Raw genomic sequence first — 25,472 nt, forward strand, 5'->3', positions numbered from 1 at the left:
GGCCGAGGAACGCGCCTCCGGGCGATATAATTGCGTGGAAGTAGCCGCGCGGGCGCGAACTCCCGGACGTCTACCGTAGACACGAGGTCGGCCTCTCGCCTCGGCCGTGGAACCTCCGATGTCCGAGATGCCGGGGAGAGAGAGAGAGAGAGTTCAGAGTTCCCCAGCCGGCGAAATAGCTGGTCATTATGGCGCATGAATCGTCTTCGCCGGGGCGGAGGTGGTAGGAACGAAAGGGAGCGAGGCCCCGGGAAGGGAAAGGGCGAAGGAACGGGAGGAGGACGCTGCATGGAGGATGCCACGGAACGAATTGAGGAGAGAACAGCGGGGTGAAATGAAACGGTAGAATTTATTGTGCCCCGGGACACAGCGTCGGTCACCCCGACCGCAACAAATGACGCACGGTAAGGATCATAATCGATAGGGATTATTTAAGAGAGGCGGCAGGGACAGTGAATACGCTCGGGGAAGGCTGGCGGGAGATGAAGAGCCGGGTAGGCCACGAGGAGGAGGAGGAGGAGGAGGAGGAGAAGAAGAAGAAGACGAAGACGACGCAGACGACGACGACGAGAGGAAGAAATGAGAGCGCGCGAAGGATGGCGAACGAAACGAACACGCCGTCCGTTATGGTAGCCGTTCCTCGCGTAGCTGATTACGGGATAATGAATTTATGGACCATTTCTGTTTCGTCCACGCGGCTCCTTCCCGCCCGTTTTCGCTCGTCTTTTTATCCTCCTCTCCTTTCCGGGGCGCGCGTCTTCGACGGAGGTCGAGAGCGGAACGAGAAAGCGCGAAGAGTCAAAGAACGTGATTTACACGTGGAATGAAAAGGCGGTGTCCATCGTACAAACGACGCCTGTAATTTCAGATTATGATAATTGAGAAATTAGAATATAACCGCTGCTCGAGCTCCGCTTCTTCTTCTTCTTCTTCTTCCTCCTCCTTCTCCTCCTCCTCATGGGAAGAGCATGCATTTCGGGTGGCGGCGTAGTACGCGAGTGCGCGCAAATGACGGAGGGAGCGAGCGAGCCCGCGGAGCGAATCGGCACGCGAGCCGATTGCTCGCCGGGACGAGGATGAGGAACTTTCCGCTTCCGAGGGTAATAAAGGACAATGGAGGCGCAGCCTTGGGCGAGCGCGGAGGGCTGCGTTTCGCGTCAGTATTTTCCAGGTACGGAAAGAACCCCCATCCCTCAGCCTGCGATGCGCGCGATTGAAATGCCGAAGAAGCGGTCATCACTCATCCCGCGTCCGCATCAATCTTCGTAGATCCGCCGGAAGCCGTCGTAGTCGCTACGACGACAACATTCAAAGCGATTACTTACAGTTGTTACGCGACGTCGCCGACGAGGACGAGGTCTCGGCATCGGCGCAGCAGACCTTGAAGACGACCTTCATGTTGTGGCTGGTGCACCGGCCGCCGATGCGCCTGTGGAGATCGTCCTTGGACGAGGTGCTGATGAAGTAGTAATCGTGGCCCGGGAGGAACTCGAGACCACCGGGTTGCGGCGTGAACGGCCTGAAGGTGATGGTGAAGTACATCGTTCTGCGCGGCTTGTCGCAGACCGCTATTACCCGCGGACTGGGGTTCGTTATCCGGCATGTCTCGTACTCCTCCTTGGACACCTGCAAAACGCCCAAGAGGAATCCTGCAGTGGACGCTTGGCGACGACGGTATAATCGATCGGCGATGCGCGACGAAGCCTTGCGGCCGCAACGTCCTAGCGACATTAATCGCTGATTGATCGCTGTGAGAAGGATGGTCCGTGTCCCGCGTCCCCCCTCCCCCCGCGCGAGAGACGATTCTCGTCCTCGTGCGGAGAAGAGGGCTTCATTGTCGGGGCTAATCGCCGCGCGGGAAGAAACGACGGAGACAATGGCACGACGGATGACGGAGGGTGGAGGGACAATCGAGTGGACCGAAGCGATTAGGTCACCGTCGACGCGCTGGACGCAGGAACGGTCTTGGAGAGGTTTTGCCAAGGAGTGGGCGGACGCCGCTGGAATGTTTGATAGTTACACCCGTGAAAGCCGAGAATTTCCCGCAGTTGCTTCTCGAGCGGAAGTTTGTACGGCCGAGTAAGCGCCGCCGTCGGACTTGTTCGCGCTGCGTCAGCGTCGGTATCGCTCGAGTCCCCACTTTGGTGGTGGCCGGGTAGTTTTGCAGATTGGGAGTAATTGTTCGGCGAAAATCCGTGCGGCGAATAGAGATCGGAATTTTTGAGCGATTGAGAAGCTGAGGGCGACCGAGCACGGCGCGGCGCAAGCAACGGCGAAATCGGCCCGACGACTTCCCTCTTCACAAACGAATCCAGACTTGAGAGAGACATCGTGAGAGAGACTCGTGGCCAACCGGCACTGGTACAGCCGATATTTCTTTCGGTACTTATCGGTAAATCTACATCTCGAGTAGCACGGTACGCTTGTCGAAGAGCGGATGTCGTTTTGGCGGTATAATAGAAGCGGGTTAAGCAGCCAGTTTCAAGCAGCGACAGCTGTCTAAACACCAGCGGACACTGATCGACTGATTTTTTTTGACGTTTCACGCGGTTGCTGTGTCGCCGCAGACGTCACGCTACGTATTTGTAATCTACGTGGATACACCGAAATGGACGGAAGTCTATGTGATTAACTCTCGTCGCAGCCAACTGACTGAGAAAGCGGTCGCGCACTGTAGGTGTACAACAAGGTTTGTAAGCGTTGAAAATAAATATCGCGAAACGCTGGACTTACGTTGTAGATGATGTACTTCTCAGTGTCGTCATCATACGTGTCCGACTGGTACACAGGACATATTATGTTGACCTGATCGTACTCGAACGCTGCGTTGTGCTTGTTCACGTCGATTATGTGATCTGTGTTGTCTATTCGAAATCTGTAACAGAGAAATCAACTCGTAAGCGACTTGATCGCGAAGATACGATCTTTGCTCATCACTCTGAGTCTCTCATCAGACACCGCGGCACTACTGATCATTCACGCTCCACTCGTTTCACAAATTTATACATTTTATCAATCTTGTGTATAGGCATATCGCTTCAGCATCGCACGCTGTTTTCTGCAGCAATTTTACACTCGGATATCAGCAAAATGCATCGTTCTTACTGAATAGACCAAAGAGAAATATTTGTGTAAAGGAAAGATCATCACTGCGGATGCTTTTTCCGATCTCCGACGTGGCGCGGAGAGCGGACTTTTTCAAGTCCCCGGAGCCTACGGCTTTTCGAGGAAGATCATATTTCCAGTAGACTATGGCGATGCAGCGGCATACCGCCGTTTCCGCGCAGCCAGCTCCAAGACTATCCGTGAAACATTCGCGAGATGCCGACGCCTCCGGTGGACTCAGCGCCGGTGCGCAGAGGAACGGAGGGAACCAGCGCGTCCCTACGGCATGTCGGTAGCCAGGTCAGGAAAGGGAGAAAAAGAAAAGACGTGGACTCGCCCTCGTAAGCACCCAACGTCAGATAGGCAGGCGCCCATGGTGTCGAAGCATCGCGCAAGTGTATGTACCGGTCGGCCCTCATACAGGGTGTTCTAAAATTTCCCTCTAATCGGGGTCTCTTTGTCGAGAAATGTAAAAACATCAGAGGGTCTCGATGATTCTTTTTCCCTTCCCATTTTTCTTCCGACATTGGACACCTACGCGCGGCGGACCTTCACATCGACGTCACGCTGACGTCACGTAGTGAAGCTGACGGAAAAGCCGACCTGGAAAACGTATCTCGTTTATCGGGAAACGAATCGAGTCGTCGGGGAGCGAACCAAAAACCGCGAAAGCTCCGATCGCTCGTCACTCGTCGCGGAGCTTCCGCGACGCTTCCAACGCGGATACGACGATCGTCTCCTCCTTCTTTCAGTCGTTCGTCTATCTCGGCACGGACACCCCGTACATTTACGCGTGCGGGTATGCACTAGCTAGCGGCTAGTACACGCGTGCACACACGCGCGCCGTCGCATTATGTAGCGCGCGGCGGCGGGTTTGCCGGGATATACTCGGCGAGGATGGAGGAACTAAAGGTCGGCGGATGAAGAGAGGAAGAATGGAGAGAAGGTGTAGAGAGAGAAGAAGAGGTGGCGGGACGGTTCCTATATAACCGGTTCTTACCGCGAGCGTTCTCGCACACGCTAATACGCGGCCCGCAAGTCGAGTAAGTCGCGTAAGCAAGTACGGCGAGGCCTTCTTGTATTTCGCGTCGAGCCATTTCGAAAATCGAGAATCGTCGAGAGCGGAGATAAGCCCCCGCTGTGACGTCGTTCGACGTCGGAACGTGGAGATGAATCGCGAGGTAATTTTTCACCTCGGTGAGAACAACTTTCGTGGTGTTTAGCCGAAAACGTTTGTTTCCGCTCTCGCAGTAGACTCGCGCGCATTCGTCTACTCCCGATCGACAGCGACGTCGCGGGCGACGTTTGCTCGGACAACGTCTCTTCGAGCACAAGTACGCGCCGCGCCAGTGTTCGTACGGACACATATCTCTCGTTCTTTTGTCAGCGACTCGATTTCACCGAGAGCACACCGCTGTATTCGAGAGCGCGCTTCAGGACGCGCCCGCCCGCCCGGCCAGCACAGTAGTGCGCGCGCCGTGCCTTATCCCGGCGTTTTTCACTTACGCCGCGTCTCCCGTCCTCGCTCGCGTTTTACCCGCTTATGTACGTAGATGCGTGCACCGCATCCGACGCATCTGCTTTTTGCGCGTGCATCACGAGCGCAGCCGAGCTTTACGCGCGTATATTTATATATCTTCTCTCGCTCGCTCCCCCTCTCGTGTTCGTATACGTGTTCTTATGTGTTTCAACGTTCATCCGAGCCGCCGCGCTCGCCCGCGTAAAGCGCGCATAGATATTTTTCTTGCTTGTTTCTCATATTCCCGTGCTAGCTTCGCGTGCTGCTTCCGCGATCGGATCATGTAGAGTCAGTCACGGACGATATAAGCCGTAAATCGGGAGCGTTTATCTTTTTCGCGTGCATAAATCTCCTGGAGATTTCATCCAATCGCGAGCGCAATTCGCGCAAAAAAGTTCCGGCGATCTCCGGCACCGGAGTTTACGAGAATCGACTCGAGCGACTCGAGCCGCGCGAATTGTGCGAGCAGTGTCGTCTCTCGTCCGAGATGAAACCAGAGTGGAGAGAGAAAAAAATCATCGAGTATATCCCCGCCAGCGCTGGCGAGCCTTGACTCTGCGTCTCGTAATTAAAAACGCTCGTTTCCCTCATTATAACGATATAAATACGTCAACGCTGATAATGTCGGGATCCCTTCTGTCTTCGGGTACGAAATTATGCGACAGGTATAATGTATAATTACGTGCCGGTATTACGTGGAGGTATTCGCGACGGCGGCGGGCAGATTGATCGCAAATTTGTCAAAGTATACGATCCCCAAATTTGATACGAAGCCTCTCTCTCTCTCTCTCTCTCTCTCTCTCTCTCTCTCTCTCTCTCTCTCTCTCTCTCTCTCTCTCTCTCTCTCTCTCTCCCTCTCTCTCACGAGCACGCGCTGTGCACGCGCGCGTACACAAGTCACGCCTGTCACGAGAAGAGACACGCACGACGCTGCGCGTCGGGAAACGCGGACGCGTCGAATGTACGCGTCCCGACGTTTCGGAGCGTTAACGGACAATCTCGTAAGTGGGCGTGTAAGGGCCCGAAAATTGGAAGGTAGGCCGGGCCACGGGCAAATTAACGTTTGGCGATAATATCCGCTCTCTCTCCTCGCCGCCCTTTTTCTCCGGGTACCCCCCCCCCTCCCATCGGTCCGGAATCCGGTACCCTAAGCGCGCCGCAACAACGACCGAAAACGCGCACGCACGAGGGACACGCTCGCTCGCATGTGCGCGTGCACGTGCGTGTGTGCGTGCGCGTGGGCGTATAGGATGTTTCGTTCGCGGCATGGCCATTCACGAATTTATTAGAGACCGTATATGTACGTGGCAGCCTGAATTACTCGTGATAAAAACGCCGCGTTCTCCTTTCGCCCTGAGTCCGATTGCTCGGACTCGCAGAGACGAGGCAAGCTTCTCGGGGACTGTCCTCGTCCTCGTCCTCGTCGTCGTCGTCGTCGTCGTCGTCGTCGTCGTCGTCGTCGACGGATAATGTACGCGGAGGAGGCGATACGCGAGAGCAGCTTTATCGCCGTTTCCGCCGAAACACGTAGTCAAACGTGTTTAACTTTTTTCCACCGCCCCGGCCGTTCCTCGCCGTGGCGGGGATTTTTTATTCGCCCGATTATTGCCACCGTCGGGTCAGGGAGAGCGGAGAGCGGAGGAGAGGCTCCTCGCGTCTTCCTCTTAATCGCGAAAGTTCGGCCGTAAGCCAGCTTTTTCCCGTCGTTTCGACCCTTCCCGTTGTTGACGTTGCCCCGTTCCTTTCCCTTCCTTTTTTCTCCGCTCTTCCTTTCCCTGGCGAGTACCAGCACGATACCGTGAGCTATAAAGTAAGATCGCCTTTTGCTCCTCGAATCGCCCTTCTTCGCCCTCTCTTTCCATTCGCTCCGAGACCGGGGCACAAAGAACGTCTCTCGTGTACGTGCACGCCGACCGGACGTGTTATTGGTAGGTAGCCCCGATGTGTGATTTAAGGGTCTCCCCCCGGGGAACGGTGTCATTTGCATATACCTACGTATTCGTAGGATCCCTCGAGTACCCTCGTATTAATGTGATAGCTCGCCTCGGTTCTTAACAGTTCTTTTCTGGCCTTAGGTAAACACTCGACATGAATATGTATGCTACCTCCGCTAGGTGACCCGTCCGAGATTCGAAAGTACTACGCGCAGACATCGAGCCTTCGTAGTCGTGCCTTCCTCCTCCTCCTCCTCCTCCTCCTCTTTCCACGCGCTCGTTCTAGTAGATTGCATTCACGATTATTTCTCAATGCTCGTATTTTCTTTTTTCCTTCTCTTTGCTTTTTCCAGTGTTGCGACAGAAAGAGTGTATATAAAGGTGCGTGGATGCGACAACCGTCGTACTTGATGGACGATGGCAATTCATCGCGCAGGCACTCAAAACGCCGTTTTAACTCGGCATCGATCGTGAAAAGTGCGATCAATAGCATGGTTCGTGCGCGCGCGAGCGGCAATCGTCAAAGTGATTTCCGCGACGCGTACGAGCGCAAAAGTGATTTGGCCGCCGACATACACACACACACACACACACTCCACCTCCGACTGTCTTCATTAATTCCCACCATCGTCTAGCCGACGCCAATCAACTAGCCGGGGCAAACCCGGCAAAAGGGTCTTCCTAATTGGAATCGCGAAAAAGTGGGCGTGTTCCGATTCGGAGTTTACCAGCGTTTTCGGATCGGCCGTGGTGGTGTGTCGCTTCTGTCAGCCATTCGGCGACGGCAATTTTCTGTCCCACTGGTCGCGACATCGATAACTTTGTGTCTCCCGGATGCCTCTACTTTGTTTCACGAGACGCGCAGCCGCGTGCCCTACAATTCTCAATAGCGTCCTCAGCTATTACTTGTCCGATTTGCTCCGAAGAATACCACCATTTGCAGTATTTCAGCAAATTCCGGTCGTTCCTCCTCCGAGGTGCGAGGACACCTCGGTTTCTAACGTTTTTCCGTCTCACTCCCCGACGTCCTCGACATTCCTAGCTCCAGGAAGAAAGAATTAAATGTAGCACGCAAGGACACGGTCACACTGCTCGACCGTGAAGAGCAACATCGCGGACTGCATCGGAAAGGGTTAATGCAATCGTCACGATTGCGGCCGATCCACGTCGACAATGTTGAGACGAAGGCGCGAACAAAAGCGAGGGTGCGAGTTAACCCGAGCCGAAAGCAGGCAACGGGGCGATACGTTCGGCCACAAAGAGAACCTCTCGTTCCCGATCCTTGACCCTCGCGTGTCGTCAAATTGAAAGAGGATTCGCGCGCGGCTTCGGCCGCCGCCGCGCGAGATGAGCGTCGCGCACAATTCCTGAAGAGTGCAACTCTTCGTGCGGACCTGGGACGGCGGGACAAAGAGAGCTCGGTGAGAAACTCGGTGAGGAAAGCTTACCTCACGTGCGCGCCGCAAAGAGAGAGAGAGAGAGAGAGAGAGAGAGAGAGAGAGAGGGAGAGAGGGAGGGAGGGAGAGAGAGGGGGAGAGAGAGAGAGAGAGAGAATCGCGAGAAGAGAAGGAAAGGAAATGTGGAAAGACCGGGGGAGGAAGAAAACCGAGATGAATCGCCGCAGGGACGGAGACCGGGCGGTAGAGCGAGACGAGCCGCCACGTCGTTCCCCGCAATTGTCTTTTTCCACGGGCTCAGAGGAGCGCGCTCTCGCAGTCCTCTCGCGGCATATCGCGAATCTACGCGAGTGTCGCGTGAATGATGATTCACTTGACATTCGCCCGCCGCGATTCGCGCCGATGATCCTCGCGTGTTCCACTCCACTCGGAGCTTCCTGCTCCACGGTTTACGCTTTACAGCTTGAGAATACGGGACTATTCCGCGCGACGGCGCTTGACAGAGTTGTAAAGTTGGCTCTTAAGTTTCGTTACTTTACATACGGATCCGCCCCTGCCGGCGAGGAGAAGGCGGAGCGACGGAGAGACAGATGGAACGGACGCTCGTGCACTAACTATAAGTGGGATATTCTGGCAGGAATATCAAAGCCGAGACCGCGCGTCAAAGAGAACGGAGAGAGCGCGCGCGCGCGGAAAGAAGAGAGCAGACGAGACGAGACGAGAGACAGAGAGGAGAGAGGAGAGAAGGAAGAAAGGGGAAAAGAGCGAATGCGAAATGACGCCGCCGCGGACGTTACGGCTTCGGGACCACCGCTTGACTCTTTCATTCATCATGTTCATTCCTCAAACGGGCATTGAGGCCCCTATGATGTATGCGCGTTTCTTTCTCTTCGCGCGGACTCGTAATACCCGCGCGCGAGACCGCAAATCGTAAACGGGGATATAAATTTGCCTCGCGTGATTTCGCCGACGCGCGAACTCGCCGCCGCCACCTTATGTGCGCGCGTGTGAATGCAGCGGATTGATTTTGTCTCAGGCTTTGATTTTACCCGAGTTGCACAAATACAGAAATTTTCTTTCGCGTACCAATCAATTAGGTCGCATCTCGTCGCGAGATCACGACGAGGCAAAAGTTCACGGCATCCGCAGATCGCGCAGTTGTTCCTCGCGCCAGGAAGAGTCGCCCTGCCACGTAAAACAGGAAAGACACGCCCGGAGGGGAAAAGCGTTAATTTTACGTGTGAAATCCGGACGGTACGCACGGTCGCGGGGTGTGGAATCGTTAAAGTCATTTCTCGGAAGGCGTACATCGGTCCTTCGCACCTGCCCGGCCCGGCAGTTGCAAGTGCCGTCGCCGCGCCGCGCCGCGCCGCGCCGTGATTGGTTCCCCCGAGGGTGATTTTATTTCCGCCCAATATGCGAGCCCTTTGTTACCCCCCGACAGTTGCATTCGCGGTAGTTTCCAATTTCCGCCGATGTCGATCAGGCCGCGAAGCTGATGTAGATTTGTCGTCCGCTCGCTCGCTCGCTAACGTACGCAACGCACGCGTTCCTCTCGCAATCGATCCTCTCGCGCGATATCCGGATGTCCGCCGCGGGCTCGCACTCGCCGGCACGCGCGCGCCACCGACTTCCCCGGCGAAGACGCCGCTCTGGGATAACACCTCGTCGTTTACAATCAGCGAGCGTCCGCTGTCTTTCGCCCCGAGCGTCGTGCTACAATCGAACGATGCTCTCTCGGTAGCCGCGCACCTCTTGTCGAGTAACCTCCGTAATTAGCGGAGGTGAAACCGAGCGTTACCGCGGAAGAAGAGCCCGGAATCATCGTTTTGTTTGCGAAGCTACCTGCCCGACACGAGACTAGTTATCGCCGTATGGACACTTCGCTCGGGAGTCCATTAGGCGTTCTCGAGAGGGAGAGCGAGCGGAGCAAGCTCGTCCCCACCGCCGCGCCGCGCCGCGCCGTGCTGCCCGTCAAGTTAAACATGTGAAACTCGGTCTTGTTGCGACGGTTTTCTTTCATTCGGGACGGACGCGTACTTAAGACCGTCCAAATACGAAAACGCTCGATGTGGCTATTCAACCTTCAGTCTGGGGTAGCACGCATACGATACGCGCGTCCCGAGACGAATAAGGCTCTCGTGTCGGCTTCCTCTCTCTCTTTCTCTCTCTCTCTCTCTCTCTCTCTCTCTCTCTCCTCTCTCTCTCGCTTCCTCTCGCCTGGAAGAGCCTTTGGCTCTCGTGCGACGTTTGAAGAGGCGGATTTGCCGGGATCGTTCGTTCGTTCGTGTAGCCTTCGATCGATTCTTCTGCATTCTTGCAGCCCTATCGTGCTCCAACGGCCATTCGAAGATCTCTCACGGCAATACCTCATGTTTTCGCGCGCGCATATATAGCGCTACCCTGAAAGGGAGGGACGCGATAATTGGTCGTTAGCGCCTACACACCTATCATTTGCAACTGCTGCGCGCGGCAACATTCTTGCACGGGGCTGATATTTAGAAACGTCGCGACGTCGTGACTCTCACGGCAACTTCCTGGACGACGAGCGCGGCTCTAAGTCCGTACGAGGCACGGGCCGCTTGATGCACGACATTAAGGCGTTACGTAAACGCGTCTCGCGTGCCTGCGTGAGTACGTGCGTGCATGCGTGCGTGCGTGCGGGTGACTGCGGCGGCGGCTCGCCTTTGGATGTCTCTCTCCATTAAGACCGGCCGCGGCGTTATTATTAGTTAACTTCAAATATTTATCGTATTCTTCCTGCGGCCTGGCCCTGTCGCGCGTTTGTCGCCTTCCGTCGCGGACTCCTCTCGTTCCGACTATTCCTCGTATTCCGGCTTAAATACACTAGGAAAAACAAAATTTTGTTGTAACAACAAAATAATTTGGTTAAAATATGCCCAACAAAACTGTTTAGTTTCTGTAAACAAATATCTTGTTTGATTACGGTTTGTTCGTATAACGTAATACTTTTGTTATAGCAACCGAAAAGCTCTAACTATATGAATTTTGTTAAAAACACTATAATTTTTAATGTATAAAATCTAAATTTTAGTGCACAAAATAGTATCCATTGGGCATTATTTTAGTTTATGTAAAATAATATTTCGTTATTATGTAATTTTTATGGATAAAATAATTAAAATGCTTAATTTTTATATATGAAGTCTAAGAATAAAATCATTTGGTCCAGAGAACAGAGCAGAAAAATATATTTAGTTGAGACAACTAAATATTTTGTTATATAAAACAAGATATTTGGTTGCTATTAAAAAAGTGCCTCAACTAAACAGTTTTGTTAGAGATACTAAATTTTTTTTCCTGGTGTAGGGATTTGCCGGAAACCGGCGGGAGAGGGAGAAAGAGAGAGAGAGAGAGAGAGAGAGAGAGAGAGAGAGAGAGAGAGAGAGATCGCCTGATTCAACAAACGCGAGAGCGCGAGACGAATAATCTCGCCGGTCGTACGGTTATTTCAGAAATTTCCAGATAAATAAGCGCACGCACGAGTATTGATTAATTTCAAGCTGACGCAGCATGAAGGAGGGACTCGATCGGACATCCTCGAGGAATGTGTAAATTACAGCGGATAAATGAAGAGGCGAGATTGCCGATGAAATTCTCTCCGGTATACGCGTCTAATTCACGCGAGGCTGGAACACTCTCGCGCGGAGAAGGAGCCAAGAAGGCGAAGAAATAGGAGACGAGGGGGCAACGAGCGTGTTTCCACGGCTATCCGGGAAAAAGTCCGCCACGGCATAGTTGCGTCATTCGCGTTTCGCGCATTTGTTACGCCAATCTCTCGCGTCTTTTTGCCGCGCCGGGGCAATCATCGCGCGAGCGCGCGTTGCCGGAAAAAGAGCCGGGAAAGAAATGCTGTGCCGAGTGCGCGATGCGGCGAGCTGTGGAGCGCTAGTTAACGAGGCGTCGGGGTGGTTTTTCACTCGACGCCCCCCGCCCCGGGGTAAAATTCCGTCCGCGCTCCGACGCGGTGCGACGCTGGCTCTACGCGCGTCGAAATGGCGAGCACCGATATAATTTGTCGAATTCCGTCACGGCCTGTTCGAACTAATTCATCATCACGGCCGCGCCGTCTCGTTTCGCGCGGCGCGGCGCGGCGGCCGGATTTGATAAGACGATCGAGCGCGCGATATAGCTGTGTTGCGTCACCGCGAGGGTGCCAGACGCGACGTCCGCGACACTACGCGCGCGGGCGAGACGGCGCGTTTAATGCGGATGGAGATGAGTCACGCATTTCGAGTGCACCCGAGACACGTCCGGAGTGTGAATCACTGAACGTCAGTAGTCCGAAAACTATAGCGCATTCGGCAGAAATAGTGACGACTGTGACGCTCGGTAGATGCGCGCGCGCGCGCGCGCGAGTACTGCAATTTCCGCGTTGCGAAATTTAACGGACGCCGCGTCTCTCCCACGAGAGCGTGCGCAATCTCCGCGGAATCGTCGAACGAGAGATGAATATCGCGGTTCACGACTCTCCGTCGTCGCTCGAATTGTCGTCTCTCATTTTTCCCGAGCGACATCGATTATAAGGCGTACCTCCGTATAATTGACATAATTAAAAAGCGATATTAACATCGAGATCCAAGACGCCGAGACCGCTGTGTGTATCACGTCATCTTGTACCGCGGAGCAGGAAGTGATTAAGTATTCGAGAGGTCGTAATAAAACACGGGGGGTATACTTCATTGATCGTCGAACTTCGGCCATAAATTAATTTCCGGTCACGCGTTAAATTCTCCCAAACGGGCCTTCCCTTCTCTCATCTTCCTCATGTCTCTTTCTTCTGTCCGTAACGAATACGATCCGTTTTATGAGCGCCGCCTCTCTCTCCCCCGTCCGCCCGCCCGCGTCCCTGCATTTCTCTTATCTACCGCAACATTTTTCGTGTCTTCCAGTCGTCGGCGTCGCAGAGCGCGACATCCCCGAGGGGAACGAATCCATAAACCTTTCCTCTTCCTCTTGAATTACGAGAAAAATCCTGATCAATCTCGAGAGCCGAGCAAACTCACTCTCTCTCTCTCTCTCTAATAAGAGTCGCGGAGTAACATCCTCGTATCTAATCGGCGCCGTCTTATCTCAGCTAGAAGAAACCGTTCCGCGCAAATCCGTGATAATTTCACGGAAGCATCCGCGCTACGGGAATGAAAGAATCGACGAGTGCAGGCCATTGTGCTTTATATTTGCCCGACGTTGCTCTCTTCTTCGTGCAATTTAGCCGCTTTGCGACCCAATGACGCGCGTACCATCTCTCTCTCTCTCTCTCTCTCTCTATCTCTCTCTCTCCCTCTCTCTCGATTTATCATACGGACTATTTCGGGACGAACAATGCGGCGGAAAGCGAGACGAGACGTGGTGCGCGCGAGTTGACTTTGACGTTACTTCGTGACTTTTATTAGAGGGTCCCTAGACGCCTATAGCCAAAGTTCATCGATCCGCGCGCGCCGCGACGGCGGGCGTCCTATTAAAAGCCGCCTCCGCCGCCTCGCGCGAGAGGCGCGGAACGGCGGCACTAAAGTGGACGGACGGAGTGTCGGTGTCGGGAGTTCCGGAGAGAGATCAGAGGGCCGACGGTGGAAAGAAACCGTACAAAATTACTTTTTTCGAAAAAGGAGAAAAAGCGCCGAGTTCACGCGCCTCCTCACAGGAGTGAAACTATGTAGTAAAAAGAAACATCGCTGTAAAACGATATTTCAGGTATGAAATCAATGTAGTCGCGTTAACGTGGAACATTGTTGCTAAACTGTGATTTTCCGCGAGAAAAATGACGGTGAATCGAGCGTTACGTTACAAGCAGCTAGTTATTACGACAAGACTCCTTTTTCAGTAATATTCTTTGTAATATTCTGTTCAATCGTTTTCTCTCACAAGGATTATAAAGATGTGAAAATATGACGATATGGAAGTACGGAAGCGTAAAGTCGTGAAAGCATGTCTCTCGATGGTTCGCCGCGACGAATGAGAGGAAAGCGGCGCGCACGTGTTGTCGCGTCTTCGAGGCGCGCGCGCTGTCGATTTATCAAACGCGCCGAAAGGCGCGACAACTCGCCGCTCTCGTCTTTTGCATTCGCGCCGCGGCTCAACAGGTGATAACACAGCGCGAGACACGGCGCGTCGCCGGGGCTGGGTATTTAATTAGCCTTGCTGATTGATTTGCCGGCTTTCAGAAACGTAGTTCGCGCTTGGATGAGTCCGACGCTCTCTCGCGGCGGCACAGCGAGACGGATATGGCCGGGACGAAAACGCGCCGCGCAAAGTAGCGTGGATCAGAGGCTGGGAGGACGATCTATCTCCCCGAGGTGTAAAAAATCGAAACTGGATTTTTCTTCGCGAGGATCCGCCAAGAGGCGCGCGCGATTATGGAGGTTCAACTGTTCGGACATGCAACTGCGCGTCCCATTTTTTATAGGCTCGGTCTATGAGAATTAATAGCCGGAAACTTTGTATCGACGATTTATCGCAGTTTGGTACGCCACGTGGCGTCAAACGTTTGTTTCGAGTTTATGACTGCCATTATTTTTGCGCCGGTCGCTCTCGTACGCGGCCGGACGATCATCAATCACGGTATCGTAGACGCAAGAAGCGGAAGAGCACGGCCGGTGCACCTTTGACATGAAGCGTGTTGAACCAATTAATAGCGGGGCCGCGTGATGTTCGCGGAATTGGAAGCTACACATTCCGCATCGTCATAAATTATTCATCGACGATCGCCGGATAATTATTGCCCCACAAAGTTGCTGATTATCGGCCAAATTGTACTCCGTCCTTCGTATAAATAAATTTCGGCCTTACTTCAAAGTGTACCCGAGCACCCGATTACGAGAGAGACCCCATCCCGGCGCGTCCTGCGCGTCGGCCGCTTCGGAAACGTTGATAATTATTTAATCGCGCGTTTCCTAATTTTACCGCGGCGATTCACATTATGCCGCGGCGACATCCGCCGCGAGAGAGACCGGACGATTCACGGTGACGTTTGACGGCGATTTAATTTTACGACCGTTGGGTTTATGGGGCCCTCGAAAGTCGATTAGGAGAAAACCACTGTTGGGCGGAGTTGCCGTCGCTTTCGGATTTAGGAAGAAAGCGCGGAACTCGCGGCGACCTTGATGCGACGTTACGACTTCTTCGTTCGGTTTTATAGCTGATAGCGGGGGGACCGTGTACGAAGAAAGTCGATGAGAGGTTTACGAGCGTCTGAGAGCGCTTGTTCCCTATGGTACCTTAAGGACGAGAGGGAACGGTACGAGGGTATTTTCGGCCGATTCGGGCCGAGAAACGTAGAAACAACTGGTTCGTCGATACAAATAAATAGACACCATTACGGCTAATTAAACATCGCAACATAATGATGAAGTTGCCTGCTTCATTACAGCGACACGGTGCGCGTCCGAATGCGATGCCCTCGCGGGCGTTGGACGAGAAGTCGACACGAGTCGGTATTTTGCGATGTATAATTCATAAATCGCGCTCTCGACTGTAATAAGCGGAGGCTCATAATTACACGTCTCGCCGCGTATATTCAGCGCTACATGCGCAAGATAAACATATGAATCTAAAAAGCTTATGAATTTCATAGCACGAGATTCATTTGTTGCACTCAAACGAGTCTTCAAGGTTTAATCCGACAGTACGCACAAATCATTGAAGCAAGCCCCGCGCGCGGAGCGCTCAGTACTCGCGAGTTTACACTCGTAAAGGGATCGCAAAGGGAGAAAACGCAAAGTATCGACTTTCGCGCGTTCGTAGTTTCATTTCGTACGCCGATAAAATCCTCACGCTAACGGAGCGTGGCGGCCCCGCTTGCCGTTGTTCCGCCTGTTGTCCCGCTCTCGATACGCTCTCTCAGGCAGGATTAATGGAGAGGACACTCCTCTCGGGCCACGTGTCGAGGCATCCTCGCGCGCAGATAGCGGCGGCGCCCTCGCGGAGTCTTCCGGGACGATACGACGAGCGACGGCCCACGACCGGCGCGGATTTCTTCGGAGCGACGGAGATCCGCATTGAGACATTTCTGTCCAGTCGATATGGAGGATAACCCGCGTCTCTCGGTGCCAAGGGCCCGGGGTCGGGACCCCTCCCCCTCTCCCCCGTTCCATAACGACGGAGTCAGATCCTCGGGCGGCCGTCGTGTTGATATCCCCGCGATAGCTCCATTGTTCGTGGACATCGGTCGTGCGCAGGTACGCGCGGCCCGTCGCCGCGACAGTTCAGGGTCACTTCCTAGTGCCGGGACGTTTCACACCAGCGTGACACATCGGCGCGATTCGAGCGGCATACAGTCACGAATTCGCGTGACCGCGCCGCGGAAAATCACAGGCGGCGGCGGCGGCGGCGGCGGCGGCGGAGGCGGGCCCGACGTCGACCCCGCCGCGCCGTCGTGCCCCGCCAGCGAGATCTCCGTTCTGATCGGCCATCGGTGAGAAATCTCGGCTTCCTCGTAATTCGTACGTGTGGCTAACGGACGTGCGGCTGATTGCGCGGCGTGGTGACTCGCGGCGAGACGCGCTCTCGTGTGTAGCTTCGATCCGACGATGCGTTTTGCAAGACGGCTCTCTTCTCGCTTAGATGCGCGTCGTTCGGCAGCACGAAGAGCCTGCCTGTGTGTGGACTTCACTTGTAAATTGTATCCGCGTGCTTTGATTTATTACGCCGGACGAGCGCGTTATCCGTCGACTTACAAGCAAGACGAAGCGTAAAAATGATTTTCGGGGACGTGCGGGGTATCTCTTCTTTCTTCATCGTACTTCATCGTACAGGTTTTCGTGTGAGATCCTCTTTGCACGCTCTAATCTGGATTCAGGGGTCGAAGGAAAGAGAAAGATATCTCCCTCAACGTCTTTTATTTATTTTAACGAGTAGATTAGAGCATATCTCCGCCTATAAAACGTCACGCGTTTCAGAGATACAGCGAGAAAAAAGAAGAAACGTGACGCGATATAATTATTGATTCCGCCCGAGCGGCTGCGGAAGCTAGTTGTTATCGTTATCGGTTTTCTTGGGAGAGACTCGGCTCTTTGCCTCGGCAACGATAGCATCCGAATCGATTATCATTATCGCGGCAACTATACTGACATGAACCGGACTCGTTGCGTGTATCTACCCCTGGATAGATACCGCGGCGCGTTGCATATGTCACCTTGTTAACCACCGACGACTCGCTTCCGCACCGGTCATCCTTCGACGCACTCGCGCCGATTTACTCGACCAGAATAACGCGAATATTACGCAGACTACGCGGTCCCACGCGCGCAGACTGTACTGAGATATTGAAATATCTCTCTAAGATTTCAGCGCGCTATTCTCTCGGCGGACCATCCTGTACGCTCACGTAGTCTCGCGAAAAAACGATAATTACCAACGAATCGGGATGATGATAATAACAATGGTAATAATACCACGCAACTCGCGCATAATCGTCGGCAACTGCGGGGAATAATCGCGCGCGCGGAGATGAAGTAGTTAAACGTAACAAATAAAGCACGTTAAATGAAAGAATACGAGTCGAGCACAATTATCAGACGCAATTATCGAGGAGTCTCTCGTATAATCTGTGGTAACTGCGAATTATTACGATAATCATCATCATTATCATCATCATCATCATCATCATCATCGTCGTCGGTGCCGCCGATCGTCGTCGTGCCGCTACACATTTTACGCTATGAATTTGCACTCGGCGCTTTATCTCGGCGCGTTCGCTCACGCGAGCGTCGGTTCACATAGTCTTTCAAGAGCGCGCCGTCTTTCTCGATTGTTTGTACACGTCGAGCAATCGCGAGAAGCCGGTGGTCGTGGTCCTTTTTGTTCGTGTTGGCGAGAGACCTTTCGCACGGGAGACACGACTTTTTGCGACATTCCCGTTCGTCCGTCAACATCCCCACGATTTCTTCGACGAGACCTCGTCGCGCATAAATCATGTGCCTTCTCGTCCGTTTGCCCCTCTGCGTCGCCCTGCTGCGTCGGTGTCTTCAACATCGCCGCTTGTTCTAAGGAAATAGACTCGTCATCCCTTTACGATGTGCTAAGCTGCGAGGTAAACACCGCCGGGACCGTCGTCGACCGTCCTCGTTGGCGGGGCACGCCTGAGGTTTTACCTCCCTCGACTTTTGTCTCCGTGCTGGCCGCACGTGACTTGCGACCGAGTCTTCATCCGGCGGCAGGAGACGAAAGACGGTGAGGAAGAGGAGCCCCGGAGGGGGAGGAGCCACCGCGCCAGCGTGTCCTCGGCCACACCGGCCACTGTGTCCTCCGGGACAAAGGACTTTGGCAGCCGAGAGAGAGAAGCCATGTCGCCAGCGGGGGAGGCTTCTATTTGCGCGACGGAGGCAAGCGGTTGTGCCAATACGGGGCCGAGCAAGTGGCGAGGAGACGAACCTTGAGGAACCTTCTCCCCTGGTACCATTTCCAGTTACCGCCCTTTTTCCCTCGCGAGCACCCACGGCTCCTCCGTCGGCTCGGAAATGGCTCCTCCAGAGTGGTAGGCCCTGTTCCGTAGGAACCCGGGGCGTGGTTCGTGGCTACGGTATAAATCTCGGCGCCCTAGACAAATGGGGCCCTAACGGTGCGTGCTTGGAGCCCTGCGTGAACTTCTCTTTGTTCGTCGAAGGACAACGCGCCGATGATCGGAACATGTGTATATATATATTATATATATATATATTTTGTGGATGTGTGTGTGTGTACGTATGTACATGTATGATTGCTCCGTAATCCTCATTTACTCGCTCGGTTACTCGGAACTCGACAGCTTCTACGAGGCGGCTTCACTCGCGCGCCGAAGGTCGCGCGCCGCCGACCGAGTGTTTGCGTTAGGTCTGAGCCGGGGAATGAGTTCGCCGAGGAGGTGTGCGCGGATAATCACGACGAGTCGGAGATACGATCTCACTTCCTCCGTATCGATGGGCCTCGAATCGATGACGATGAAAGCGCGATGTCGATCAATGACTGCTGTTCGCGACGGAGCTTGGATTTCTTACAAAGTGGTCAACGTGAGATTTTTCAAACGTTCACGACTGGAGATACGGGGAGAGGTGTTTTCTCGCGCGCGCGCGCGCGCGCGCGCAGGCTGCGCGAGTAAATTAAATTCAGCACGTGTTATTTACTCGCGTCATAAAATATCTCGAGTCTCCCCGCTGTGACGTTCGTTAAGAGAAACCTGGCTTTTGTGGCCGAGGTTCTATGCTGACGGATCTCTCCGCGTCCACCGAGATCTCCCGATCAGAGTTACGAAATGAGAACGATGGTGCTTCTCACTCGAGCCCGGGGAGGAGGAGCCGGTCGGACATAAATCCCAATGTCCTAGACCTAGATGAATGAGTTTTAACGGTGCGTGCGCGAGGTCTCCGCGCGCACAACGCATCGTCTTTGTCCGCTCTCGGGGCAAGCGTACGGAGAAGAAGCGGCAGTCGTTTTGGATTATCGGCTTCCAAGGTTTAGCCGCGTAGAAAGACTCGCGCGTATACCTGCTGAGCCTCGAGGACGCTGAAATCCCGGTGAGGATTTCCAAGCGGGCTACCAAGGTATACCTGAGATTGTCCTCGCGGCTCGCTTCCCCCTCCCTCCTCCTGTCCCTCTCCCCCTTCCGCGCCTTTAGGATTTTCCTTCGTCTCCTCTTTCCCCCTGGCGTATCAATCCCTCTGGCGTATCGTCGAGTTTTCGGCAAATAATAGCCCACTTGATTGTGGGCATCTTAAGTAAGGATACGAGGGGGACACTCTCGTCGTCCGCCGCACGCTTCATCCGTATCGTTCCACGGTGGAGCCGCACGAGATCTATTGTCGAGATTGTTCGATGTGCATCGCCGAGGAAAGAGAAATATTGCGGCTAGCGGTAGCGGCGTATTGTTTGTGCCCCACATTGCGACGGAGTGGGGCGGGGGGACGGTTAACAGCGAAGTGGTTTGCTATTTGGAATTTTTCGGGGCCGCGCGATTGAACAACAGACACTCGGCGACCGACGCGACGTTTCGCCACCCCGCGATACACGGTACGTTTTTTACCGTGCAAACAGTGAGACCGGTCGATTGTCCGAGATGTCGCGCTTCTGCAACTTACTGAGGTTCGATCGGGTGGAAATTTCGCTGCCGCGGCAGGGACTTGTCAACTTTAGCTTTGAACAAAAGTTACTCTCTCTCTCTCTCTCTCTTCTCTCTCTCTCTCTCTCTCTCTCTCTCTCTCTCTTCCTTTCTCTTTCGATCGAATAGCGATCTAGAATTACAAGGGGCTTGACGAAAGAACTAATTTCCTAACTCTTTCGAAAGGAAAGGATTACACATGTCGGGGTAATCGTCGGGTCTATCATTGATTTTACTCCGTGACTACGTCTGGCCGTTGAACGTCTCTCGGTGGAATCTCCAGACGACGCTCCGAAATCCGCGAGCCGCGTCATCAATCACGTGAAACTCGCGCTCGATCCGCTCGAGGTGCAATTATGGATATCCAGAAACGCGTGGCGCGGCCTCCGAAATACAAAGAATCCATTTCGCTCTTCCTCGCCTCTCTCGCGCGCATCTTTCTTCTCGCCGTCTCGGTCTCTCCCTCGCCCTCCCGCGACCGTCATCCCGTTCGCCCCCGAGGATCGACCTACGGCTGTTCCTTCGGAAACCATATATTTTTCGTTTCACAGTTCGCGGCGCCGTTGAATGCCCTGCCTCCATTCAGACGAGGGTGCATCTCCGTAGCAGCCGCCAGGTATAAATTCTGGCGTCGGCCGCGCGCTCGATGGGGTGGGTGAGGAGACGGAGGGCGGCGGGAGGAGGAGGGCAGCGGGAGGAGGTAGGGCAGGAGAAAAGAGGAGGAGAAAGATCGGTCCCATGGTAATCGATTACCTCCCCCGTATCCCCAGAATCCCATATAGTGACCGGCCCCATGGCTCGAAGATTGAACCTTCGATAACCGGTGCTCCTCTCTCTCTTTCTTCTCTCTCTCTCTCTCTCTCTCTCTCTCTCTCTCTCTCTCTCTCCGTCTGTCTGCCATCTCCTCTTCCCCCTCATCTTCTCGCTCTATCCCATTTGCGTCCTTCTTTTTCCTCAGCTCTCCGTCCACTCCGTCTCGCTCCGTTCGCTTACTCTATCTCGGGAGATTCTCCCGAGAGTCGCTGCCCTCGTCTATTTTCTCGCATCGCGCGACGAAGGGCGTACTTCCGAGCCTCGGGAACGTTGCGCTAATTAAGCGCGCGTTGCTCTGGCACCTGCTTTAGGAACACACCTCGTGTTCGCGTAGCTCTCTTTCTGTCTCACTCCCTCTCGCTCTCGCTCTCTTACACGAGCGCGCTCGTGTAATGTGCCCGATTATTGCACGGCGCGAGATATACGGCACATAACATGTCTCGAAATAGCGAGCGAGGGTGGATCAAAGGGGACAGCCTGATAAACCACAGCGACGTATGAGGGAGTAATTAATGCGACTCGCGATCGAGTCGCGATCGGTCCCTGGGCCGAGCTGTTGTCGACGCGTAAATTCTGTAGCTGCGCAGGTATATTAGTTGTAGCAACAGGCGCGCGGCCGGCTCTGTACGGGGCTATTTCTATAATTATATGGTGAATGCTACAGCACGGTATTGGGGCTGCAAAACCGGGCCCCTCTCTCTCCGTTCCTCCTACGAGCGGCGCGTTCCGCACTTTCGAAAGGCTGGGGCAAGCAAGCAAGCAAGCAAGCAAGCAAGCACGGGGATCCGAGCGCGCGCGACACGCAGGTCTTTCGAAGCGCCATTAAAACGCGATCCGCGCCGTTCATTACACGGCACATCGAAACGCGTACTATGCATGCACCGTGTCAGCGTGTATGACGCGCAAGATATAATTGAATCGGACACGTCTTCGGCGCGCGCGCGCGCGCGTACACCTGCAAGGCGAGCAAACGAACCGCGTAACTCGATATTCCTAGTTCTAATTATAATTCCGCGCGCAAAACAGCTAATTGAGAGGGCGATGCCACGGACATGCCGCGGACTACTTTGGATTCCGCGTCTCCCTTTGTCCGCGACCACCGTTACCATTCGTTTCCATCGCGCCTGCACGTATACCGTATTCGCGGCCCACTCTGCGTGGGTTAAGCGAATGCGTCGCGCGCTTTGGCGCCGGCCGCACGCGGCAATTAGATTTTATCCTCTCCCTCCTGCTTCGCCGCCGCCGCCGCCGCCGCCGCCGCCGCCGCGCCCGCGAGGACGCGAGAAAGCGATAGAAAATATGGCTCGCGTGCGCGCTCGCGCCGCGTAACTTGATATCAAGTTCGACATCGCGTTCTCTCCGCGCCTACGTCGCCGCGTCGCGCCCGTGTCTCTGGATTCCGACGGCCAGGTACTACGGCTGCTAATTTAGTAACTCACTTCTTGCATGTCTTGCACGAGGATGGCTCAATTTAACAGTCCCCGCCCTGCGCGGCGCCACGGAGCGGACTTTCTTACGTGACTCTGCGCGATAAATATTGCGGGTAGAAGGTTGTAAATTCTGCGGTATGACGGACACGAGGTCCGACTTTGGTACGTGTAACGTAACAGACGGAACTGAAGGGTTGCTACACTTTACTTACTTTTCTAAGCCGATTTCATGCGAGCCAGATTCATCACGCGTGACGAAGATCGGCGTGAAACGATTGAACGTTTCTAAAGGAGAAAATATCTTTTTCGCAAAGTGTCGCGGCGCAACTACGGCATCTACGCCTGCAAGCGAGTACACAAACAACGGGAGACTCTAAGAAGCTTGTAATGAAACAAAACTATATACCGATAGATTGATGTCCTTTCTCGGTAGAGCTGTCTTTTGCCGCTTGTGATAAGATTCTGATAAGATCGTGATAAGAGGAATACCGAGCTCTGATACTCTTATCGTATCAGAGAGACCTACGGAGGGAGAAACATATGACGCAACATATGAGCCTTTGTGCAGCGAGCGATATGCAATTTGCCTCGTGTAATTGCATATAGACAGAGGGAATATTATTCTCAAAGAGCGCTCATCTCACAGTCGACTGGCAAAACGCGACTCGTGACAACATAATGAAGAGGACGAAATAAAATTAGAATCAGCCGAAATTCGCAGCTCGAGAGGATGCAAGACGCAATCTAACCAGCGATAATGAATCCAGCGAGCTAATTGCGAAGCGCCACGCACAAAAATACCACACAGACAGACGCGACAAACACGAGCGAGAAGAAAAAGGATGGGAAACGAGACGAGTAACGCGACGTGTGTTAAATGAACACACGAGCGGTCGTCGTCGTCGTCTCGTCGTCTCCGTCGTCGTCGTCGTCGTCGTCGTCGTCGTCGACGCCGTCGTCGTCGTCGTAGTCGCACAAAGAAGCAGGCGTTCCCCGAAGAATCGTGTTACAAAATACCTATCACATCGGTGCCTTCTCGACGTTCGATATTTACGACAGGCAGAAAATCGAGGAACCTCAGCCGGTGAAAAGCGAGAGGCGAGAGGGGGAGAAAGGATCGCGCGCGCGTCTCGCGAGTCCCTCGTTTCGGTAGACGCGCTCGGCCGTGGTGGAATCACCGCGCGACACGCAGGAGAGGAAGGACGATAGTCCGGGGCACCCATCGACGGGGTGCAGCTGCCTCTTCTTCTGCAGCCGGGAAGCCGCATCTGCCGATCTTCCTTCCCACCCCGTCGCACCTTCCTTCTTCTCATCCGCTACCCGGTCATCCTCATTTCAAGCCCGCGGCGCATTACGCGGCACATTTTCTTCGAGAAGCTCTCTCTCTCTCTCTCTCTCTCTCTCTCTCTCTCTCTCTCTCTCTCTCTCTCTCTCTCTCTCTCTCTCTCGCAGGACGCGAGGATCTCTCGGTCTCGAACTGAACGCCGCCACCGCAGCGGCCGGTCGTGGCCGATCTCCTGCGTGCATGCACGAGAGAGAGATCTCGATCCTTCGCCCCGATGTTAAAATCGCCCGCGAGTATTTCGGGTCGCGAAATACGCAGCGTAATACGCGAAATATATTCGCAGGCAGCGACGGTATGCGCGCGGGTGTCGGCTAACCGAGTATTTTGCATGCCAGCGCGGAAAACCGAGAGTGCCGTGCAGCGCTGAAACGAAAGCGAAATGCGCGAGGATGTAATGGGGGCATAATGTTATGCTTTGCCGACATGTAGTAGTAACGATGGTGTAGTGGTAGTGCGCCAAGATTAATACATATCCGTCCGATGGTTTATTAATGACACGGAGTGCTATCACGGAGTGTGGCAAAGCTGCCGATTGGAAGCGTTACAGATGAAATGAAAATAAACACGCGCGTGGCGTAATCGAACGGTATTACCGATAACATCGCTATGCGTCACGTCGCCGGCACAAGCTACTTTGTTATCCAACTCCAAACCAGAGACGATGAATCAGGTCAGCATGCGCAGAGGCACGGGTCCTGATTGAACGACAGCTTTATTTGAACGATAACGCAGGATCATGTTTACGCAAGAAGTGTTACGCGCATCGGATCTGTTCGCGATTCGCGGGGGGAAGTTTTCCGAAAGAAAGAAAAAAAAAGAAAAAAAGTTACGCTTTCCGAGTTAATAATGAGTTTAGATTCATCGTTTCTCAAGAGGTTGCCCGCTTGGACCTTGAATCGCGCGCAACGTTGTGAGAAAGCATACGTTACAGTTCGTTTACATCTTACGGGAGATGAATCATCAGCAATGGCAATGAATCATACTTTGTACTTTGAACGTGAAAATATATGGTTTCTCCCATCCCGACAGGTTCCTTACATTAATCCACCATCGTGTACTATGAAGAGGGCACGCGGAGTCGATCCGCAGACGTTTGTTCGCCGTCTCGAGGATAGTTCATCGGGAGTAAGGTGTTTGCTAGACGATGAGAAGAGGACTCCCGGAGCGGGAGCTGCTCCTTGTTTATCTTGCGCTTAAGTACACGTTAGTACACGTTATTCGGCGAGAACGTGTTCCGCGAAAGGGAGAGAGAGAGAGAGAGCGAGAGAGAGAGAGAGAGAGAGAGAGAGAGAGAGAGAGAGGAGAGAAGAGAGCGAGAGAGAGAGAGAGAGGAGAGGGAGATCCAGAGAGGGAGAGACGGCAGCCGGTAACCATTCACGCCATTGTATCGAACTTTAAGCTTCATTCAGCGAAACGTAAATCCCCTGCCTCTCTCTCTCTCTCTCTCTCGGTCTCCATTCAAGAATGCGAATATAAGTCGCGCGCGCGCGAGTACTTCAGCTGCACGAAAATCCCAGGACTGCTGGTGCAGATGTAAACATGTCGGAGTCTTTGAGGCAACTCATCCGCGCGCGCGCGCGCGACCCCGCAGTCTCAGGATTTCATAAAAGGAATGAATACCAGCGTATGACAAACGCGCCACTCCAGAATGATCTTTCCCCTCCCCCTTCCGGATAAAAACGTGTATCTGGTGCGTACGACGGTGAGATTTTCGGCTTTTCGACTATTGTATCCACGAGGGCACCACCACGTGTTCGTTGCTGACGACGTCAGCGATCTCGTTTCTCGACGGGAGGACCCCAACCGCCGAGATACTTGGCGACGAAAACGAAGAAATCGTC

General features: G+C 53.9%; 1 protein-coding gene across 1 annotated transcript in view; it reads right to left on the bottom strand.

The window, feature by feature from the left end:
* Nucleotides 1-25,472, bottom strand: part of Ephrin (ephrin) — a 57,023-nt gene that overhangs the window by 12,121 nt on the left and 19,430 nt on the right. The window contains exons 2-3 of the mRNA XM_025306547.1: nucleotides 2,734-2,875; nucleotides 1,326-1,626 (exon numbers count right to left, since the gene is read on the bottom strand). Coding sequence (XP_025162332.1) covers nucleotides 1,326-1,626; nucleotides 2,734-2,875 — 443 coding nt within the window. The remainder of the gene's footprint in view (nucleotides 1-1,325; nucleotides 1,627-2,733; nucleotides 2,876-25,472) is intronic.

This window comes from Harpegnathos saltator, unplaced genomic scaffold (genome assembly GCF_003227715.2).
Source record: "Harpegnathos saltator strain DR-91 unplaced genomic scaffold, Hsal_v8.6 scaffold125, whole genome shotgun sequence".
Classification (NCBI taxonomy): Eukaryota; Metazoa; Arthropoda; class Insecta; order Hymenoptera; family Formicidae; genus Harpegnathos; species Harpegnathos saltator.